This window comes from Cygnus olor, assembly GCF_009769625.2.
Source record: "Cygnus olor isolate bCygOlo1 chromosome W unlocalized genomic scaffold, bCygOlo1.pri.v2 SUPER_W7, whole genome shotgun sequence".
Classification (NCBI taxonomy): Eukaryota; Metazoa; Chordata; class Aves; order Anseriformes; family Anatidae; genus Cygnus; species Cygnus olor.
Window position 1 is genome coordinate 1798329 of NW_024429078.1, and position 17358 is coordinate 1815686.

A 17358-nucleotide genomic window follows, 5' to 3' on the forward strand; every position below is an offset into this window, starting at 1 on the left:
GCTACACAGCAGCTGGGAGAGTGAGAGGAGTGAGAAACAGCCTTGCAGGCGCCAAGGTCAGTGGAGGAGGAGGGGGAGAGGTGCTCCAGGCGCTGGAGCAGAAGTCCCCTGCGGCCTGTGGTGAGGACCACGGTGAAGCAGGCTGTCCCCCTGCAGCCCATGGAGTACCACGGTGGAGCAGGGTTCAGCACTGCAGCCCATGGAGGAGACCATGCAGAAGCAGGTGACCTGGCAGGAACTGCTGCCTGTGGGGGACCCAGGTTGGAGCAGTGTGCTCCTGAGGGATGGACCCCATGGTACAGACCCATATCTGGAGCAGTTCTTGAAGAGCTGCTGCCTGTGGGAAGCCCACACCAGATCAGTTCAGCAAGGACTGCATCCCATGGGAAGGACCCCACAGCACAGGGGATGAGAGTGACCAAGAAGGAGCAGGGGAGACAAAGTACTGTAGACTGACCACAACTTCCATTCCCCATGCCCAGGGGAAGGAGGTGGAATATGGCAGATGGGGGGAAGGCGTTTTTGGTTTCTTTCCTTTGTTCCTCACTGCTCTAGCTTGTTAGTAATAGGCAATAAATGTTACTGTCTCCCTACTCTGAGTCTGTTTTGCCCATCACGGTAACTGTTGAATGATCTCCTCGTCCTGATCTCAACCCTCGAGCCCTTTTCATCACATTTTCTCCCCCTTCCCCTTTGAGAAAAGGGAAGTGAGAGAGCAGCCATGGTGGAACACGGTTGCCCACCCAAGTAAAACCACCACACTTTGGTGCCTCTGTAACATTTCTGGACCACAAAGCCACACTTGCAGCTTCTCCAGAAGTTGTCAGACTAAAAAGGATGGATGCAGTAAAACATAAGTGCTAATATATTATGGTTGCCCCACACAGAAAGCAACTCAATACCCACTAATGTCTCAGCAGATACAGCCACTCTTCATAGCATGGCATTTTTAGTCCACTTGAACTGGATGCCCATGAAAATGCCAAAGATAACTGTATGTTACATGATCCTGAACGTAATTTGATTTCTGCTCAAAAAGAAAAGATGTCTGTCTCTTGCTGGAGAAGGCTGATATTGAAGAACTAAGACCCAAAAATGTGTGTTCATGTGCTGCAAAATACTTCTTCATTAAGAAAGGGACCACTTCATCCACTGAAATTCTTGAGTAAAAGGATTCATCCCAGGCAGCTGGCTGAACCTCACCTTCCAGAGTATCACTTCAGAGAATACTAACATGTTCTGAGCCTCAGGAGTTAGATTCAGCCCCACCCTGCTTTGCTGTTGGAGTTTACCACAAATACAAGCTCTGGAGAAGGTCACCAAGTGCAAATGCTGAGAAAGTCTAAAAATTATTCCACCATACACCATCAGCTGCTTATCTGCTGAGAAGTTACTGCAGCTGTCCCAGTTCCTAGAGGGAAGTAACATTTGTCACACTGAGAGGCAATGTTCCAAGACAATCAGCATTTGTAACATAGTTAAGCACACCTCGCTATTTCACATTTCTCAAGTACCACACTGACAGCTTCCTACATCAGCTGGTAACACAGATGAGAGATTACCCTGGAGTTCCCAGCCCCCAGCCCTGTGCTACCCAGAGCACTACACCACCACAGCAGCCCCCCAGCCCTGTGCAAAGAAACCCTTGCTTGGTGTCCACTACAAGCTCAGAGAACAAAGAGGAAACATCCACTACATTCAGGACTCATGCATTACTGCATCCTTTTGCTCAGTCTCCTCACCTCAGGCCCACTGTAATTTTTAAACTCAAGACATTTCTTTTACAGATATCCAGAAAAAGACAATGTAATTTCTGTACAGACATGACCGCATAGTTGACCAGAAACAGGAAGCCATTAAGATTCATTTATTAATGGCTTTGTTTTTAAAGTCCACGTTAGACAGAAATGCATCAATTTTATAACAATATGAAATGTCTGACAGTATCTTCAATTTTCCTGTGTAAGCAGAGAGCTTGGAAATTTGCTAATATTGATGCCAGTGGACTACACTCATACAAAACTGAAGACCCAAAACAAAACCAAAGATGTTTTTACTGCACCAACATCAAATCATTGTCACAAGAAGTTGTCGCACCCCAGGAACTGGTTGTTCTTTGTTTAAAACACTATCTTCATAATACTTTATTAAGCTATAAAATAGTATAAAACATTACTCAACCATATGAGACACATGATCTCTGCAGTGTTAGGGAAGGTTATTCTCAATTAACAACTTTGAACTCCCAGAAAAGAGAAATGTGCAAAACACAAAACTAAGTGACAGCAATAGGCCCAGATCTGACAATAAAATGATGTATTTATTATCCAGACACAATGGAAAATATCTGCAGTGTAATTTCTTACCCAAGGGAACTGAGAGAACTGACCAAGCCGCTTTCCATCATTTATTGGCAGTCCTGGCTATCAGGAGAGGTCCCAGTTGACTGGCGGCTAGCAAATGTGACGCCCATCTACAAGAAGGGCTGGAAGGTAGACCTGGGGAACTATAGGCCTGTTAGTTTGACCTCAGTGCCAGGGAAGCTCATGGAGCAGATTATCTTGAGTGTCATCACGCGGCACTTGCAGGGCAACCAGGCGATCAGGCCCAGTCAGCATGGGTTTATGAAGGGCAGGTCCCGCTTGACGAACCTGATCTCCTTCCATGACAAAGTGACGCGCTTAGTGGATGAGGGAAAGGCTGTGGATGTGGTCTACCTTGACTTCAGTAAGGCTTTTGACACCATTTCCCACAACATTCTCCTCAAGAAACTGGCTGCTCGTGGTTTGGACTGGCGTACGCTTCATTGGGTTAAAAACTGGCTGGATGGCCGGGCCCAAAGAGTTGTGGTGAATGGAGCCAAATCCAGTTGGAGGCCGGTCACTAGTGGAGTCCCCCAGGGCTCAGTACTGGGGCCAGTCCTCTTCAATATCTTTATCGATGATCTGGATGAGGGGATTGAGTACACCCTCAGTAAGTTTGCAGATGACACCAAGTTAGAGTGCATGTGTCTATCTGCTCGAGGGTAGGAAGGCTCTGCAGGAGGATCTGGATAGGCTGGACCGATGGGCTGATGAGGCCAACTGTATGAGGTTCAACAAGGCCAAGTGCCAGGTCCTGCACCTGGGGCACAACAACCCCAAGCAGCTCCACAGGCTGGGAGATGAGTGGCTGGAAAGCTGCCTGGCAGAGAAGGACCTGGGAGTACTGATTGATAGGCAGCTGAATATGAGCCAGCAGTGTGCTCAGGTGGCCAAGAAGGCCAACAGCATCCTGGCTTGTATAAGAAGCAGCGTAGCCAGCAGGTCTAGGGAAGTGATTGTCCCCCTGTACTCGGCTCTGGTGAGACCGCACCTTGAGTACTGTGTTCAGTTTTGGGCCTCACTACAAGAGGGACATGGAGGTGCTCGAGCGAGTCCAGAGAAGGACAACAAAGCTGGTGAGGGGTCTGGAGAACAAGTCTTATGAGGAGCGGCTGAGGGAGCTGGGATTGTTCAGCCTGGAGAAGAGGAGGCTCAGGGGCGACCTTATTGCTCTCTACAGGTACCTTAAAGGAGGCTGTAGAGAGGTGGGGGTTGGTCTATTCTCCCACGTGCCTGGTGACAGGACGAGGGGGAATGGGCTAAAGTTGCGCCAGGGGAGGTTTAGGTTGGATATTAGGAAGAACTTCTTTACTGAAAGGGTTGTTAGGCATTGGAATGGGCTGCCCAGGGAAGTGGTTGAGTCACCATCCCTGGAGGTCTTTAAAAGACGTTTAGATGTTGAGCTTAGTGATATGGTTTAGTGGAGGACTTGTTGGTGTTAGGTCAGAGGTTGGACTAGGTGATCTTGGAGGTCTCTTCCAACCTAGATGATTCTGTGATCCTTAAATAACTGAAATTATCATCACTGTGATATGAGAATGGAATCTCCACTTGGGAAAGCAACATTCTTCTAGCTTAAAAAATCAGTGGTGATTAAACAGTACTACATATTTCTGTTGATCTCTAAAGCTTAACTAAGCAGGAAGGCACATCTGATCTCTACAGAAAAGAGAAGTATTGTGCTGTAAAACATAATTGCTGTATATTAAGCCATCTTCTCCATTGAACTGACCAAGTTAGTATCCATTATGCAAGAAGTAGAAATAATAGACCAACAAAATGCACAAAGTGCTCTTTAAGACCAACTGTTTAAAACCACTGAATCACAGGTTGGAAAGGTTCTCCAGTAATACTGAGGGCGGGTCCCATCAGAGGAACAGCCTGGGGCCAGACAGAGATCCCACCACCTCTCTAATCCTCATTCCACTATTTGACCACCTTCACAGTAAACTGTTTGTTTAACATATGGAATTTCCAGTGTTCCAACTTGTGCCATTGCTCATTGGGTCCCACGGACTTGTTCACCTTCAGGTTCCTCAGATAGCCTTGAGCCTGGTCTCCTGCTACGGTGGGGGAACTTCATTCTCCCAGTCCCTGCCTTGAGATTCTGTGGCTTGGGAGTTGTAGAAAGGGCAACTACCAGTGAAGATTGCAGCTAAAAGTTGAGTACCCCAACCTTCTCCATGTGAGTCATGGCCAGGACCTATCTCATCAGGGGTGGTACAGTCTCCTGTATCTTCCTTTATGTATCTGTAGAAACCCCTTCTTGTTTTTCTTTATATCCCTGGCCAAGTTTAGCTCTAGCTGTGCATTGGTTTTCCTGATCTGGTCCCTACACTCCTGGATGGTACCCCTATAATCTTCCCAGGATGCGTGTCCCTGCCTACACATTTCTTTTTTGTGCTTTAGTTTGGGTAAGAGGTCATCCTGCTCACTACCCTCCTGCAACCTTACTTATTAAAAACAAAACCGAATTCAACTTCACCTACTGAAAGTGACTTTCTAAATCCACACATTAGTATGAATCACCAGTAAGCAAAACACTGCAATGCATAGAGATGAGGGCTTGAGCTCATATAATACTGTATAAAACAGGAAGGAAGCCTCTCCACATTAAAAATCAGCCTTGAAAATGATGAAAGACCATTTCCCAGGGGAGCACCTCTAGACTGATGCATTCTCCGCCAGCAGAGAACTGACGCAATTCTTGGACTGAGTCCAGTTTTGGAGAAGTACTTGACAAGAGAATGAGTTGCCAGAAGCAGAAACATTTTGCACTCTCTGTAACCCAGATAAGTACACAACTTAACTACTCTGCTGCTGAAAAATCAGAACAATGAGCTAATCTCAGATACTCAAAAATACTTTTTAATCCACTGATGATCTTCACTTCGCTTTCTGTGAAGACACTGCAAGCAATTCTGTGACTTACAGATACACTGAATCATGCTGTAGAACACAGCACATATCTAATAAAGCTTTTCCAACCCACCCAAACACCTGTATCAACCAGAGATCTTCTAGCATCATGAGACTAGCATACAGAGGAAGAAAATCTGAGGACACCAAGGTCGCAGAACAAAAATCCTGACACAACCACAGGCATAGAATTCCTCACTGATGGGAAATATCACTGAAAAACAATGCTCGTTTAGAGAGACAAATACACGAACAAATTAAGGCTGCGGTAGATTACTAAACAATTGAAGTGAGATTTCAAACATACTCTTCCAAAATAAGTCTTTAATTTTTCCATCTTTTCTTAGTTTTTACTGACTTGTGGAAGAAATGCATATCATTACATGCTTACTTTGAATTCAAAGATGATTATACAGTGGCACATACCTGTACTACTTGTTTCTGTTGTTGTATTGGCTGTGTGGTTGAAATTTGCATTTTGTCCCGAGTGCCCCGGGCACGTTCATTGCCCACCGAAGTCATCATATACAGTATATACAAAACAACGTATGTACAAAATAGAAAATCTGAAAGAAAAAAAGCATGAGTTAAGGCATGGCTCTGATTGAATACCCAAATAACATATAAATGCAGTAGCTTCAGCTTTATTTGCCTTTACCAGAAACTCTGGCAAAGGCAAGATTCCTGAGAAAGCAGCTTAAAAATTCTATTATTGGATTTATCACACAGTCTTTAGAGTAAGAAGAGGGAATAGAGTGGATAAAAAAAACATTCTTATCAGCTGACAGTGGTCTGTCTAGATCTGTACTTGCAGACTACATCTCCCAGATTTTTCTGGGTCTTTAACGTAGACTTTATCTGCTACTCTGCTGGGATTCCAGCTCTGGCTGTAGGACTCCTTCAGTTTCTATGATCTCTCCTGTCCTGTTTTGATGCCTGGAATTTCACCACACTCGTACCCACTCAGAACACTAATGCAAACATCATATTCACAAACCAGACTGTTCGTCTCTTCCCTACACATATAAGGAGGTCACTGCCAACACCCACTCAACTCCTCATCCCTCATTTGTAAGAGAAACATTGATCCTTGCCTTTAAATCCAGGCTCTGTAGACAGGGTTTGTGTTTTCTGTTCTCCCTCATACTAAGAGAAACCATTTACCAAACTATCTATTACTCTGCTTTAAACATGCTTTTGTTGTAGGTGTTCATAAAAGAAAAACCCAACCTCCCTACACACACACCAGTGCTGTCTTGTCTGTGGCAGTCAACTTTCATTTCAATTTATCCTCCGTCACTAAAAACACTTGGAAAAAAAGCAATTTCTTATTCCCCTGTGTTTGTATGGCACCTGACATAAAACTACCTGATGAATATATGGCTTTTAGCAGCTCTGATAACTGAAAAGAGATCTCAGAACAGTCACGGTCAACTGCCAAGTTTCTATCCCCGTGACACTGGGAAGTAAAACTGCAAATTTATGGAACCAAAGACAACATGCAAGTGGTACCACTTGTGCAGAAGACACACAAAGCTGCAAAAGTCTTTTTACTGCAGCCCCAGCACACAACCTGGCAGGGCAAATTGCTCTGGCACAAGTTTGGTATCACCGAGCTCAGGGCACGATAATGCTCAAATGAGCATAATGCTCAAACTGAGCAAACCACTGTGATTACACAGACAAGGATGTACCAAACTGGTCACTAGCCTTCAAAAGTGGTATGTATCCAAAACTTAAGTTGCAACAAGCTGCCACTTCGAACACTGATCCCCAGTGCCCAGGAACCTCACCTGGATATCAAAAAGACAATTAACCCTGTTATGATCTTCAGTTTAGAAATATATTTTTGTTGGCCAAAATCAAACACAATACTGTTTTTTTGTTTTGTTTTAAATGTGATAGTTAAACCATTCAACAGAGCCTAAGGAAAAAGTTATTTCCATGACCTCTTACATATTTAAGAAGAAAAGGCCTGCCTTTACCAGGAACCAACCGTAGTATGATCTGAACAGGAACACAGTGTTTCTTCAGCTTCATGAATACCTTCACCAAAGCCAAGCTGTTTCGCAGTCCCTTCGGGTGGTCTAACTTGGGTGTCTGCAAAATGCCTGAACAAACAGGCCTTGGGATCACCACATTTTGACAGCCAGACACTGTCGAAGAGGGGTAACTCAAACTCCTGACAAAGTGTTCGACAGAAAGCAAAATATTAAGTAGCTGTGGACACGCTCTGAACAAGTTCAACACTTATCTCAGGCTCTCTGCTCATGGCTGTCCACTGATTTTAAATGTGTTCACAGAATCGTCTAGATTGGAAGAGACCTCCAAGATCACCCAGTCCAACCTCTGACCTAACACTAACAAGTCCTCCACTAAACCACATCACTAAGCTCAACATCTAAACGTCTCTTAAAGACCTCCAGGGATGGTGACTCAACCACTTCCCTGGGCAGCCCATTCCAATGCCTAACAACCCTTTCAGTAAAGAAGTTCTTCCTAATATCCAACCTAAACCTCCCCTGGCGCAACTTTAGCCCATTCCCCCTCGTCCTGTCACCAGGCATGTGGGAGAATAGACCAACCCCCACCTCGCTATAACCTCCTTTAAGGTACCTTTAAGGTAGACCACATCCACAGCCTTTCCCTCATCCACTAAGCGCATCACTTTGTCATAGAAGGAGATCAGGTTCGTCAAGCAGGACCTGCCTTTCATAAACCCATGCTGACTGGGCCTGATCACCTGGTTGCCCTGCAAGCGCCGTGTGATGGCACTCAAGATAATCTGCTCCATGAGCTTCCCTGGCACCGACCTTACAGACTGTCCTCTGAGTCAACAGCAACAATCACTTTCTCTGCTTGGTAAGTGATGCTGACTGGACTTCCAATGCCTTCAGGATGACTTAATTTTATATACACTGAAAGTGACCTTCAGTTTTGAGGGTCAGTTTTGTTTTTAAAATCAGTCTGCTCATTACAGTTTGAATCTAGTAAGAATGAGAATGAGACAACCCCCCTGAAGAGAATATGACAGCAAGCACTAACCTCTCCAAAAGCCAAGCTAGCATTTCCAAATACGATTGTGTATGATCACACTATGTTTTGCTGAGAAGTTGTAACTCCACTGGGTCTAAATTTGTTCATCATTTCTGAATTAAAGTCATGTTTACATAGATTGTGGTACCTAGAACTTCTAACATATTTCAAATGCTAATTTCTGCTCTCACTAGACAGAGCTCCTCAAAATATTGAGATCCACGTTCTGGACATGACTGAGGCACATGCACACTAAAACAAATAGAAACCTCGTTTTTTGTGAAGCACATGTTTATCTGCAGCACACACTTTGATAGCCAAGAATGATGTGGATCCAGAACAGAACTTTTCTCCTCCTCCCTTCCTTCACACACTGTGCCACGGCTGTTTGAACCATGTTTGTTTTTCCAGAGGAAAGAATACTTGAAAAAAAAAAAAAACAGGCACAGAAATGTTTGAAACACTCCTGAATGTGTGCAGCAAGGTCAGCCTGCCAAGGGGAACAGACGGTCTAAGAATATAATGGGATCTTTAAAGCAGATCCTAACCTTGCAGCCCATGGCAGCAACACCAGGTCTGAAGATCCCATCAAGTCAACAACGACATGCTATAACCCATTTCAGACAGAAAGCATCTGTTTCAGATGCAAACCACCCTTAAAAGCAGAACCAACAGCTCGATACAAAGAGGGCAGGAGAAGCAAAGCTTCGAGATGCCCCCCGGCAGCAGGGCAACATCATGCCACCAGCAACTGGAGTTTCGAGCACCAAGTGGGGTATTATTAGTTAACGAGACGGGGCTCAACACAAACATTGCCTTGCTCACACAGCAGTTGTCATAGCAATGAGTAGGGTACTACAAACAGAGGAACTTCATTTTAACTGCTGATCAAATGAGGAAAGAAGATTTGAGACAAAGACAAATCTCAAACACCTGCTTAATAAAGATCAGGAAAATGTTCAGAGCAGCAGGTGTTTCTGCTTCCATGTCAAGGTCTGGCTCAGTTCAGAAGTCCCTCATCAGCAGTTAACACTTGACCTTGTAAACACATCGCAACTCCAGTAAGCAGCCCAAATAGCTGTATTTTGAAGAAATAGAGGCACATTAAATAAAACAGACCCCCCTGAGCACGAAAGGAGCAGAAAGCCTTAAAGACCTGACTTCCCAAAACTGTCATGTAAAGAAAGTAACCACACTTGCTTTTTGACAATTAAAAAAAATGCTTGTTTATATCAGTGGAAAAAGGCTTACAATCTAGTACCTCCAGAGGAAGACTGTCTTTACATAAAGAAAACCAAATAAAAAACAATTTACAGAAAAAAGTAACAATTGTTCACAGCTATGTTTAACTTCTCAAGCACTACAAAATTTAAAACTAAGCACTTCCACCTAAAGCCAATAAGTAGACTTAGAAATGAGAAAGTCTTTTCAAAGAAAAATCATCCCAAATGCTGTCTGTACAGCAAGCCTATACAGATACAACAGCAGATATATTATTGCATAGTAAGTCACCATCAGACTGGTGATGGAATGACAACACCTATTCTAGCACCCAAAAGGGGAAGATAAACGTTGGTAACTCAACACCCAACTTTTCTAGGGCAACCAAATCCTAGCCCCACACATCTCCACACCCAAGTGGCATTCAACAAGTTGCATTTTGGCTTTGGGTTTTTGAAAGAAAGGAAGAAGGCAAAGAATCAATGAATAACCACATTATCAGTGCAAAAAGCAGGTTTATGAAGCTATCATAATGCTTTCTTTAAACTTTTGTTCAGGTTTCCCTGGGCAAGAAACCTAGACTCCAGAAAGTCAGAAAAAAACTCGAGATGCACAGAATACCAATCCCTCTGACAGTGCGGCAGGCCCCACAAGACACAGTAAGTCTGTTGCTGAGCATCCAGGGACAGGCCCAGCACTGCAATACCACCCAACTTTTGAGAACCCTTCTGAAGTTAAATACTCACTTCCATCAGCTGAACAAAACATTTGCAGTTTCAATTCTTTTCCTAAGGCAGTCTTGAGAAAGTTATTTTCTTGATTCTGGACACAGAGCTGTGATAAAGAACACTGCAGAAATCTGTGCGAACACCTTAGAAGCATGATTGCTTTTTTATGCTCTAATCACAAAGCTACTCAGTCAAGAATTTCGTGCAACAGGGCTGGAAAAAGGCTGCAGGACACTGCTTCATGATGACATGACTACCATACGTGTACAATGAGGCCAGATTTTATTGCCACAGCAGTAGTGTAACATGAGCATGAGGAAAAAGCATGGGGATAAAACTGGCTGCTAAGCATTGATTCAATGCATTTCCCTCGAGTGCTGTTGTCTGAAGAACTTCACTACTTTCATTGTGGCTTGAAAGGGGAAACGAAGTTTGCTAGAATCAGATGTTCCTCAGGAAGAGTGCTGATTACTCAGGGTCTGTACTACCCCAAGCCAACAACACCAAACCTGAGCTCGTGGATCCTGAGAGGATTCATGTCTCATTTTACCTTCTTCTGTGGTAAATCAGAAGAATATCGATGGCCAGGAGTAGACCATCACTGGCAGACCACAAGAAACAGAAGTTGTACTCTTTTACGTTTTACCACAAGATGAGGACTGTTGGGAGTGGCCAGCTGTCAGCCCAAGTACCACCAAAAACCTAACAGATACAACTCCAGTTGTCATCTACCCTCATCTGTTCACAACGCTTGGAGAACAGGCAGTTGCATACCAATACCCACCTTTCTTAAAAAACAGAGTTGTTGCTTGAAATTACTATTCTGCATCAGACTCAGTAAATTCATAATTAGCTAAGAGCACACCCCGATCTACAGAAGTCAATTGCTCATCACCAGATCAAAACAGAAAACTCATTTCAAGGCTTAGTGTTCCTAAGTGTTATGGAAAGGAAGACAGAAATATAGGAATAGGTGCTACAAATAAAAGAACAGAGCACTTTTTTTGGAAGAGATAAGTGCTCAATCTTCCAAAGACTGGAGATGTGCAAAGGCTACTCACATACCTGGGGCTGCTCCAAAAAGACTCATGTGGTAGGGGCACTGAACAGGATATGTTTTTCACCAGCAGAGCAGGTTTCAGTCATGGCATTAAGTAATATCATTAATATATTATTAAAAAGCTGATCTCATAATATTCATCTTTGCTATTATCCTAGCGTCTCTGCCTAACAGATGCTGTTTTACATTTTAGTATGTGCTGGTGATTATCCTAGCTTTAATAAAAATCTGCCAGCTGCATCCAACAAACATCAAGTGGACTTGTCTTCATCATTGCTTTATAAATATTCAAACTTGAGAAGCAACAAGCACCCTTATTCATACAGAAACTTTTGAAGAAGAAATCAACATTACCCCAAATTCTCATGGATTAAAGAAAAACAAGACAATCATACTAAAAATCAGAAAAAAACACGATCGACTTCTGTTCAGGACTTTATCTTTCATGCAACCAAGGTAATCTTCAGACTGCTAAAAAATAGGTATCAACCTACCCAGCCTCATTGCTGTCAGAGGACAACACTCACTAGTGACCCTGAAGAGCCAAGAGGCACAGAGTGCCCTACAAGATTCAGATGACTTGACACCGTGTTTCAGGTATTGATTACCTCTAAAGTCACTGCTTTCATCTTCTGTTGCCATTCTGCTAGAAGAATGCCATTTAAGATGGCGACTGGCTGGGTTTCCACACACAAAGAATCAAGTATTGTTCCCTGCCCTAATTATTTATATGGGATAACTATATTTATCCCATGCTTGTAAGGATTTGCGAGATGCATTAGTTATCAGCACTTACCATTGGCTGTAATGAAGCTTTAAGAAACAACCCAGAAAGACTTAATCGCATGTTATTTCCCATCTAAGCACCACACTCTCAGGTCTATCTGCACCAGACAATCTTACTAGACTGTAGCAAAGATGACCACAAAATGGGATAGCAGCAAGCTCACTTCTGAAATATGATTTTCTGCTGAGAAGTATTTTAAAGTAGGTCCTTTCCTAGTATTTTAGGACTTGAAGAAAAAAATTAAATAATTTCCTGTTATCTTTGATGGAAGAACATCATTTCTTGACCTTTACCATATGAACAGCTTTTATGTTAACCCTCTCTACAAGCTAGAAGAAAGGAAAATCTATTCCCTTCACTGACCACACCATACATTCATCCTCTACTCTCCTACTTTTAGCCTATGAAAATCGCAAAAAATAATGGCTAAGTCAATACACAGCATACTCACTGTTCATTCCATCACTACTACATTGGGCAGTGAAGAACCAACAGTACTTAAAATCTCTTTATGCCTGTTTCTCTGGGTTTGTCCCCCACAAAAGAAAAAAATGCAACAGCGAAGAAAAAAAAAGTAAACCCCCCTGATGTTTTCTCTAAGTTTCCTGAGTAATGGCCAGTAAAAGAGAACCATGTCTTCAACTTCACACAAAGAAGCTGCTCACAGAACAGAATTAAAGTCTACTCACCCCCTGCAATAAATACTCAGAGACTGAATTATACACTGCATTACTGGGAAGCCTGTAAAAATTAACTAGTACTTGACAAAATGAAAGCTTTATTGCAACTGAGGAAAAGATGAACTGACAGGTTTGTCAGGGTTGAAAATCAGACGTTTTTGCAGCAAGAGCCCACCCCTCCCCTCTTCTTCCTTTTTCCACCTTTTATTGCTGAGTGTGACATCATATGGTATGGAATATCCCTTTGGTTGGTTTAGGTCAGCTGCCCTGGTGATGTTCCTTTCTCACTTTTTTCCTACCCCCAGCCTGCTGACTCTGGGAGGGTTAGAGAGAGTCCTGATGCTGTGCCAGCACTGCTCAGCAGCAGACACAACACTGGCGTGATACCAGTGCTGTTCTAGCTACAAGTGCAGAGCACAGCACTGTATGGGCTGCTGCAGGGAAAGTTAACATCCCAGCCAGACCCAGTACACCTCTGCAGAGAGAGCTCACATAGCCTTGCTGAAGTCGCACACAAGCTGAGGACAGCTAAGCAGAGTTTGGGGGGGGAAAAAAAACAAACTCATGACCAAAGTCAGTTTTACTACACAATTTCACCCAATTGGTTGTATATTAGTTCCACGTGTAGCAAAGGGAAAACCCAAAACAGTTGTTCCATTAAAACTCAAATTTCACCTTGCATCTAACACCACACAACTACAAACCCTCTCCAGAAACAACACTCCTGCTTCCCTCCTCCTTAACCACATAATATTGCTACTTCCCTTCCATCGGACTAATGATTGTGCAGCTGCAAAGTGAGCTGACCCAAGAGAAAACTAAACCCTCTAAAAACAAAATAGTGGGGCAGTTGAATAAGCTTACCAAATGGAAAACTAAGATTGAGCAGTTGCATAGCCTCAGACAGGAGGGATAAGGAACAAGGTCACGGGAAAAGGGGAAACATGCATCTCAGCAGCCACACACCCTTACCATGTATGTAAAAAGCAACATTTCACATTTTGTCTTCACGGGATCCTGAATAGCAAGACTCAAACCTGATCTGGCCCTCCACACACAAAATCATTACAATGCCTTGCAGGCTACTTAAAAAAAAAAAAATCACAGGAAGGGACTTTGTGAGCAGAGCAACCCTGAATATCTCACACAGTCACAGAATGATCTAGGTTGGAACAGACCTCCAAGATCACCTAGTCCAACCTCTGACCTAACACTAACAAGTCCTCCACTAAACCACATCACTAAGCTCAACAACTAAACGTCTCTTAAAGACCTCCAGGGATGGTGACTCAACCACTTCCCTGGGCAGCCCATTCCAATGCCTAACAACCCTTTCAGTAAAGAAGTTCTTCCTAATATCCAACCTAAACCTCCCCTGGCGCAACTTTAGCCCATTCCCCCTCGTCCTGTCACCAGGCACGTGGGAGAATAGACCAACCCCCACCTCAATACAGCCTCCTTTAAGGTACCTGTAGAGAGCGATAAGGTCGCCCCTGAGCCTCCTCTTCTCCAGGCTGAACAAGCCCAGCTCCCTCAGCCGCTCCTCGTAAGACTTGTTCTCCAGACCCCTCACCAGCCTCGTCGCCCTTCTCTGGACTCTCTCGAGCACCTCCATGTCCTTCTTGTAGCGAGGGGCCCAAAACTGAACACAGTACTCGAGGTGCGGCCTCACCAGAGCCGAGTACAGGGGGACAATCACTTCCCTAGACCTGCTGGCCATGCTGCTTCTTATACAAGCCAGGATGCTGTTGGCCTTCTTGGCCACCTGAGCACACTGCTGGCTCATATTCAGCTGCCTATCAACCAGTACTCCCAGGTCCTTCTCTGCCAGGCAGCTTTCCAGCCACTCATCTCCCAGCCTGTGGAGCTGCTTGGGGTTGTTGTGCCCCAGGTGCAGGACCTGGCACTTGGCCTTGTTGAACCTCATACAGTTGGCCTCATCAGCCCATCGGTCCAGCCTATCCAGATCCTCCTGCAGAGCCTTCCTACCCTCGAGCAGATAGACACATGCACTCTAACTTGGTGTCATCTGCAAACTTACTGAGGGTGTACTCGATCCCCTCATCCAGATCATCGATAAAGATATTGAAGAGGACTGGCCCCAGTACTGAGCCCTGGGGGACTCCACTAGTGACCGGCCTCCAACTGGATTTGGCTCCATTCACCACAACTCTTTGGGCCCGGCCATCCAGCCAGTTTTTAACCCAATGAAGCGTACGCCAGTCCAAACCACGAGCAGCCAGTTTCTTGAGGAGAATGTTGTGGGAAATGGTGTCAAAAGCCTTACTGAAGTCAAGGTAGACCACATCCACAGCCTTTCCCTCATCCACTAAGCGCGTCACTTTGTCATGGAAGGAGATCAGGTTCGTCAAGCAGGACCTGCCCTTCATAAACCCATGCTGACTGGGCCTGATCGCCTGGTTGCCCTGCAAGTGCCGCGTGATGACACTCAAGATAATCTGCTCCATGAGCTTCCCTGGCACTGAGGTCAAACTAACAGGCCTATAGTTCCCCAGGTCTACCCTCCGGCCCTTCTTGTAGATGGGCGTCACATTTGCTAGCCGCCAGTCAACTGGGACCTCCCCTGATAGCCAGGACTGCTGATTAATGATGGAAAGCAGCTTGGCCAGCTCTTCCACCAGTTCTCTCAGTACCCTCGGGTGGATCCCATCCGGCCCCATCGACTTGCGTACATCCAAGTGCTGTAGCAGGTCGCCAACCATTTCCTCGTGGATAGTGAGGGCCACATCCTGCTCCCCATCCCCTTCCGCCAGCTCAGGGCACTGGGTATCCAGAGAACAACTGGTTTTGCCACTAAAGACTGAGGCAAAGAAGGCATTAAGCACCTCAGCCTTTTCCTCATCTTTTGTAACTAAGTTTCCCTCCTCATCCAGTAAAGGATGGAGATTCTCCTTAGTCCTCCTTTTTGTGTTGATGTATTTGTAAAAACACTTTTTGTTATCTTTAACCGCAGTAGCCAGATTGAGCTCCAGATGAGCTTTGGCCTTTCTAATTTTGTCCCTGCACAGCCTTGCAACATCCTTATAGTCCTCCTGAGTGGCCCACCCTCTTTTCCAAACGTGATAAGCCCTCTTTCTTCCTAAGCTCAAGCGACAACTCTCTGTTCAGCCAGGCGGGTCTTCTTCCACGCTGGTTTGTCTTTGATCCTCACTTCATCCCCGTCCCCCTTCTTACCTAGTTTAAAGCCTTATATATATATATATATATATATCACAATCTTATACCATATACAGTCTTTGGATCATCCGTGGGAAAACAGAGACATGTATCACCTTTCCTGAGGAGCAATCCTTCATGCCCAGCCTCCTGGATGCCTATTAGCATTCACTCGTTGTGAAGAAGGACCTTATAAAACTTTGGAGGTGCTTTTATCAAACAGTAAAGGAAGATATCCTCAACCAACATCAGGACAGTTTGCCTACCACAGCATACGTCCATCTAGAAGTCAGTCCTTTCCCCTAATCATACAAGTATCTTTCTGCACTCGGTGTCAAGCAGTAAATCTAGCAACTCAAACTATCCTAAAGTAATTTAACCAGCAATCTTGAGTGATTCTGTACAGAGGGCCGAGTTTTCAGTGCTTTTGCTGGTCATCTTAATATTTCCCCTTCACAGGCCAAACATGTAACATCCATCCCTCCTCTACCAACAGCCCTACCTTGGAAAGGCTCGCTTCCTCCACCAGCTCATTAACTCGCTGCAGGCCCTGCACAGGGAGAAGGTGGCAAGCCAGACATGCGTCTGGCAAAACAGGGCCAGCTACCTTGGAAGGTCTTCACATGGCTCCTTCCACCAAAGGTGGCTTACTGCAGACTAATAATTTGTACAGCTTTCTCTGAGATGAGCTCAGGGGTCAGCTAGAAACCTGGGTGAACTCAGGACACACACAGAGGTGAGGAGATAGCTGTAGAGTATGAACCAAACAAGTTATGGATGTTCTCTTCAAAGACTACATGGAAAGGACATATGATCTCAGGTCACACTCTGGTTAAGCTATCAATACCACAAGGAAAAAAAATATCTAAGCAGCCAAAGCACTTCAGATAAGACTGGTGTCAACCACTAAAACTGCACCATGGTGTGTGTTCCTCTATTAACCGCAACTGACTTGTCTCAAAACCACTGTTCCCCACACCTCTAGTAACAGTGTCAGGAGGATACTTTCAGAACAGTTTAACTGTGGCTTACAGAAGTACATACAACACTAGACATAAGCATGCATCAAGGACATGTCAGGCTTGCATCTGTCAGTCCCACCAACTGGAAGGCACAGGACTTAAAACCAAGCTTTTGGTGGATCTCCTACCTATCAATCACTACCATTACCACCAGGTTAGCTATACCCACAAGATGACTGATCCATGCAACAGCAAAAACAAAGTGTCAGCTATTAAATTACAACAAAAGAACAACTTACTAGGAAAGTTAATCATAGTTTAAACTGGTACCAGAACTAAGGAAGATGCTGAACTGCCACAGGGGTGGAAAGGACAAGTATTCAGGACTGTCAGCTTTGGCTACTGAACGAAAAAAGGTGTATTCT

General features: G+C 44.5%; 2 protein-coding genes across 2 annotated transcripts in view; one reads left to right on the plus strand and one right to left on the minus strand.

The window, feature by feature from the left end:
• LOC121063021 (CUGBP Elav-like family member 4) overlaps positions 1-17358 on the plus strand; it is a 1483068-nt gene that overhangs the window by 1361013 nt on the left and 104697 nt on the right. The window lies entirely within an intron of this gene.
• LOC121063013 (ubiquitin-associated protein 2-like) overlaps positions 1-17358 on the minus strand; it is a 106622-nt gene that overhangs the window by 77750 nt on the left and 11514 nt on the right. Inside the window, 1 exon segment of the mRNA XM_040543319.1 lies at positions 5709-5848. Coding sequence (XP_040399253.1) covers positions 5709-5807 — 99 coding nt within the window. The 5' untranslated portion in view covers positions 5808-5848.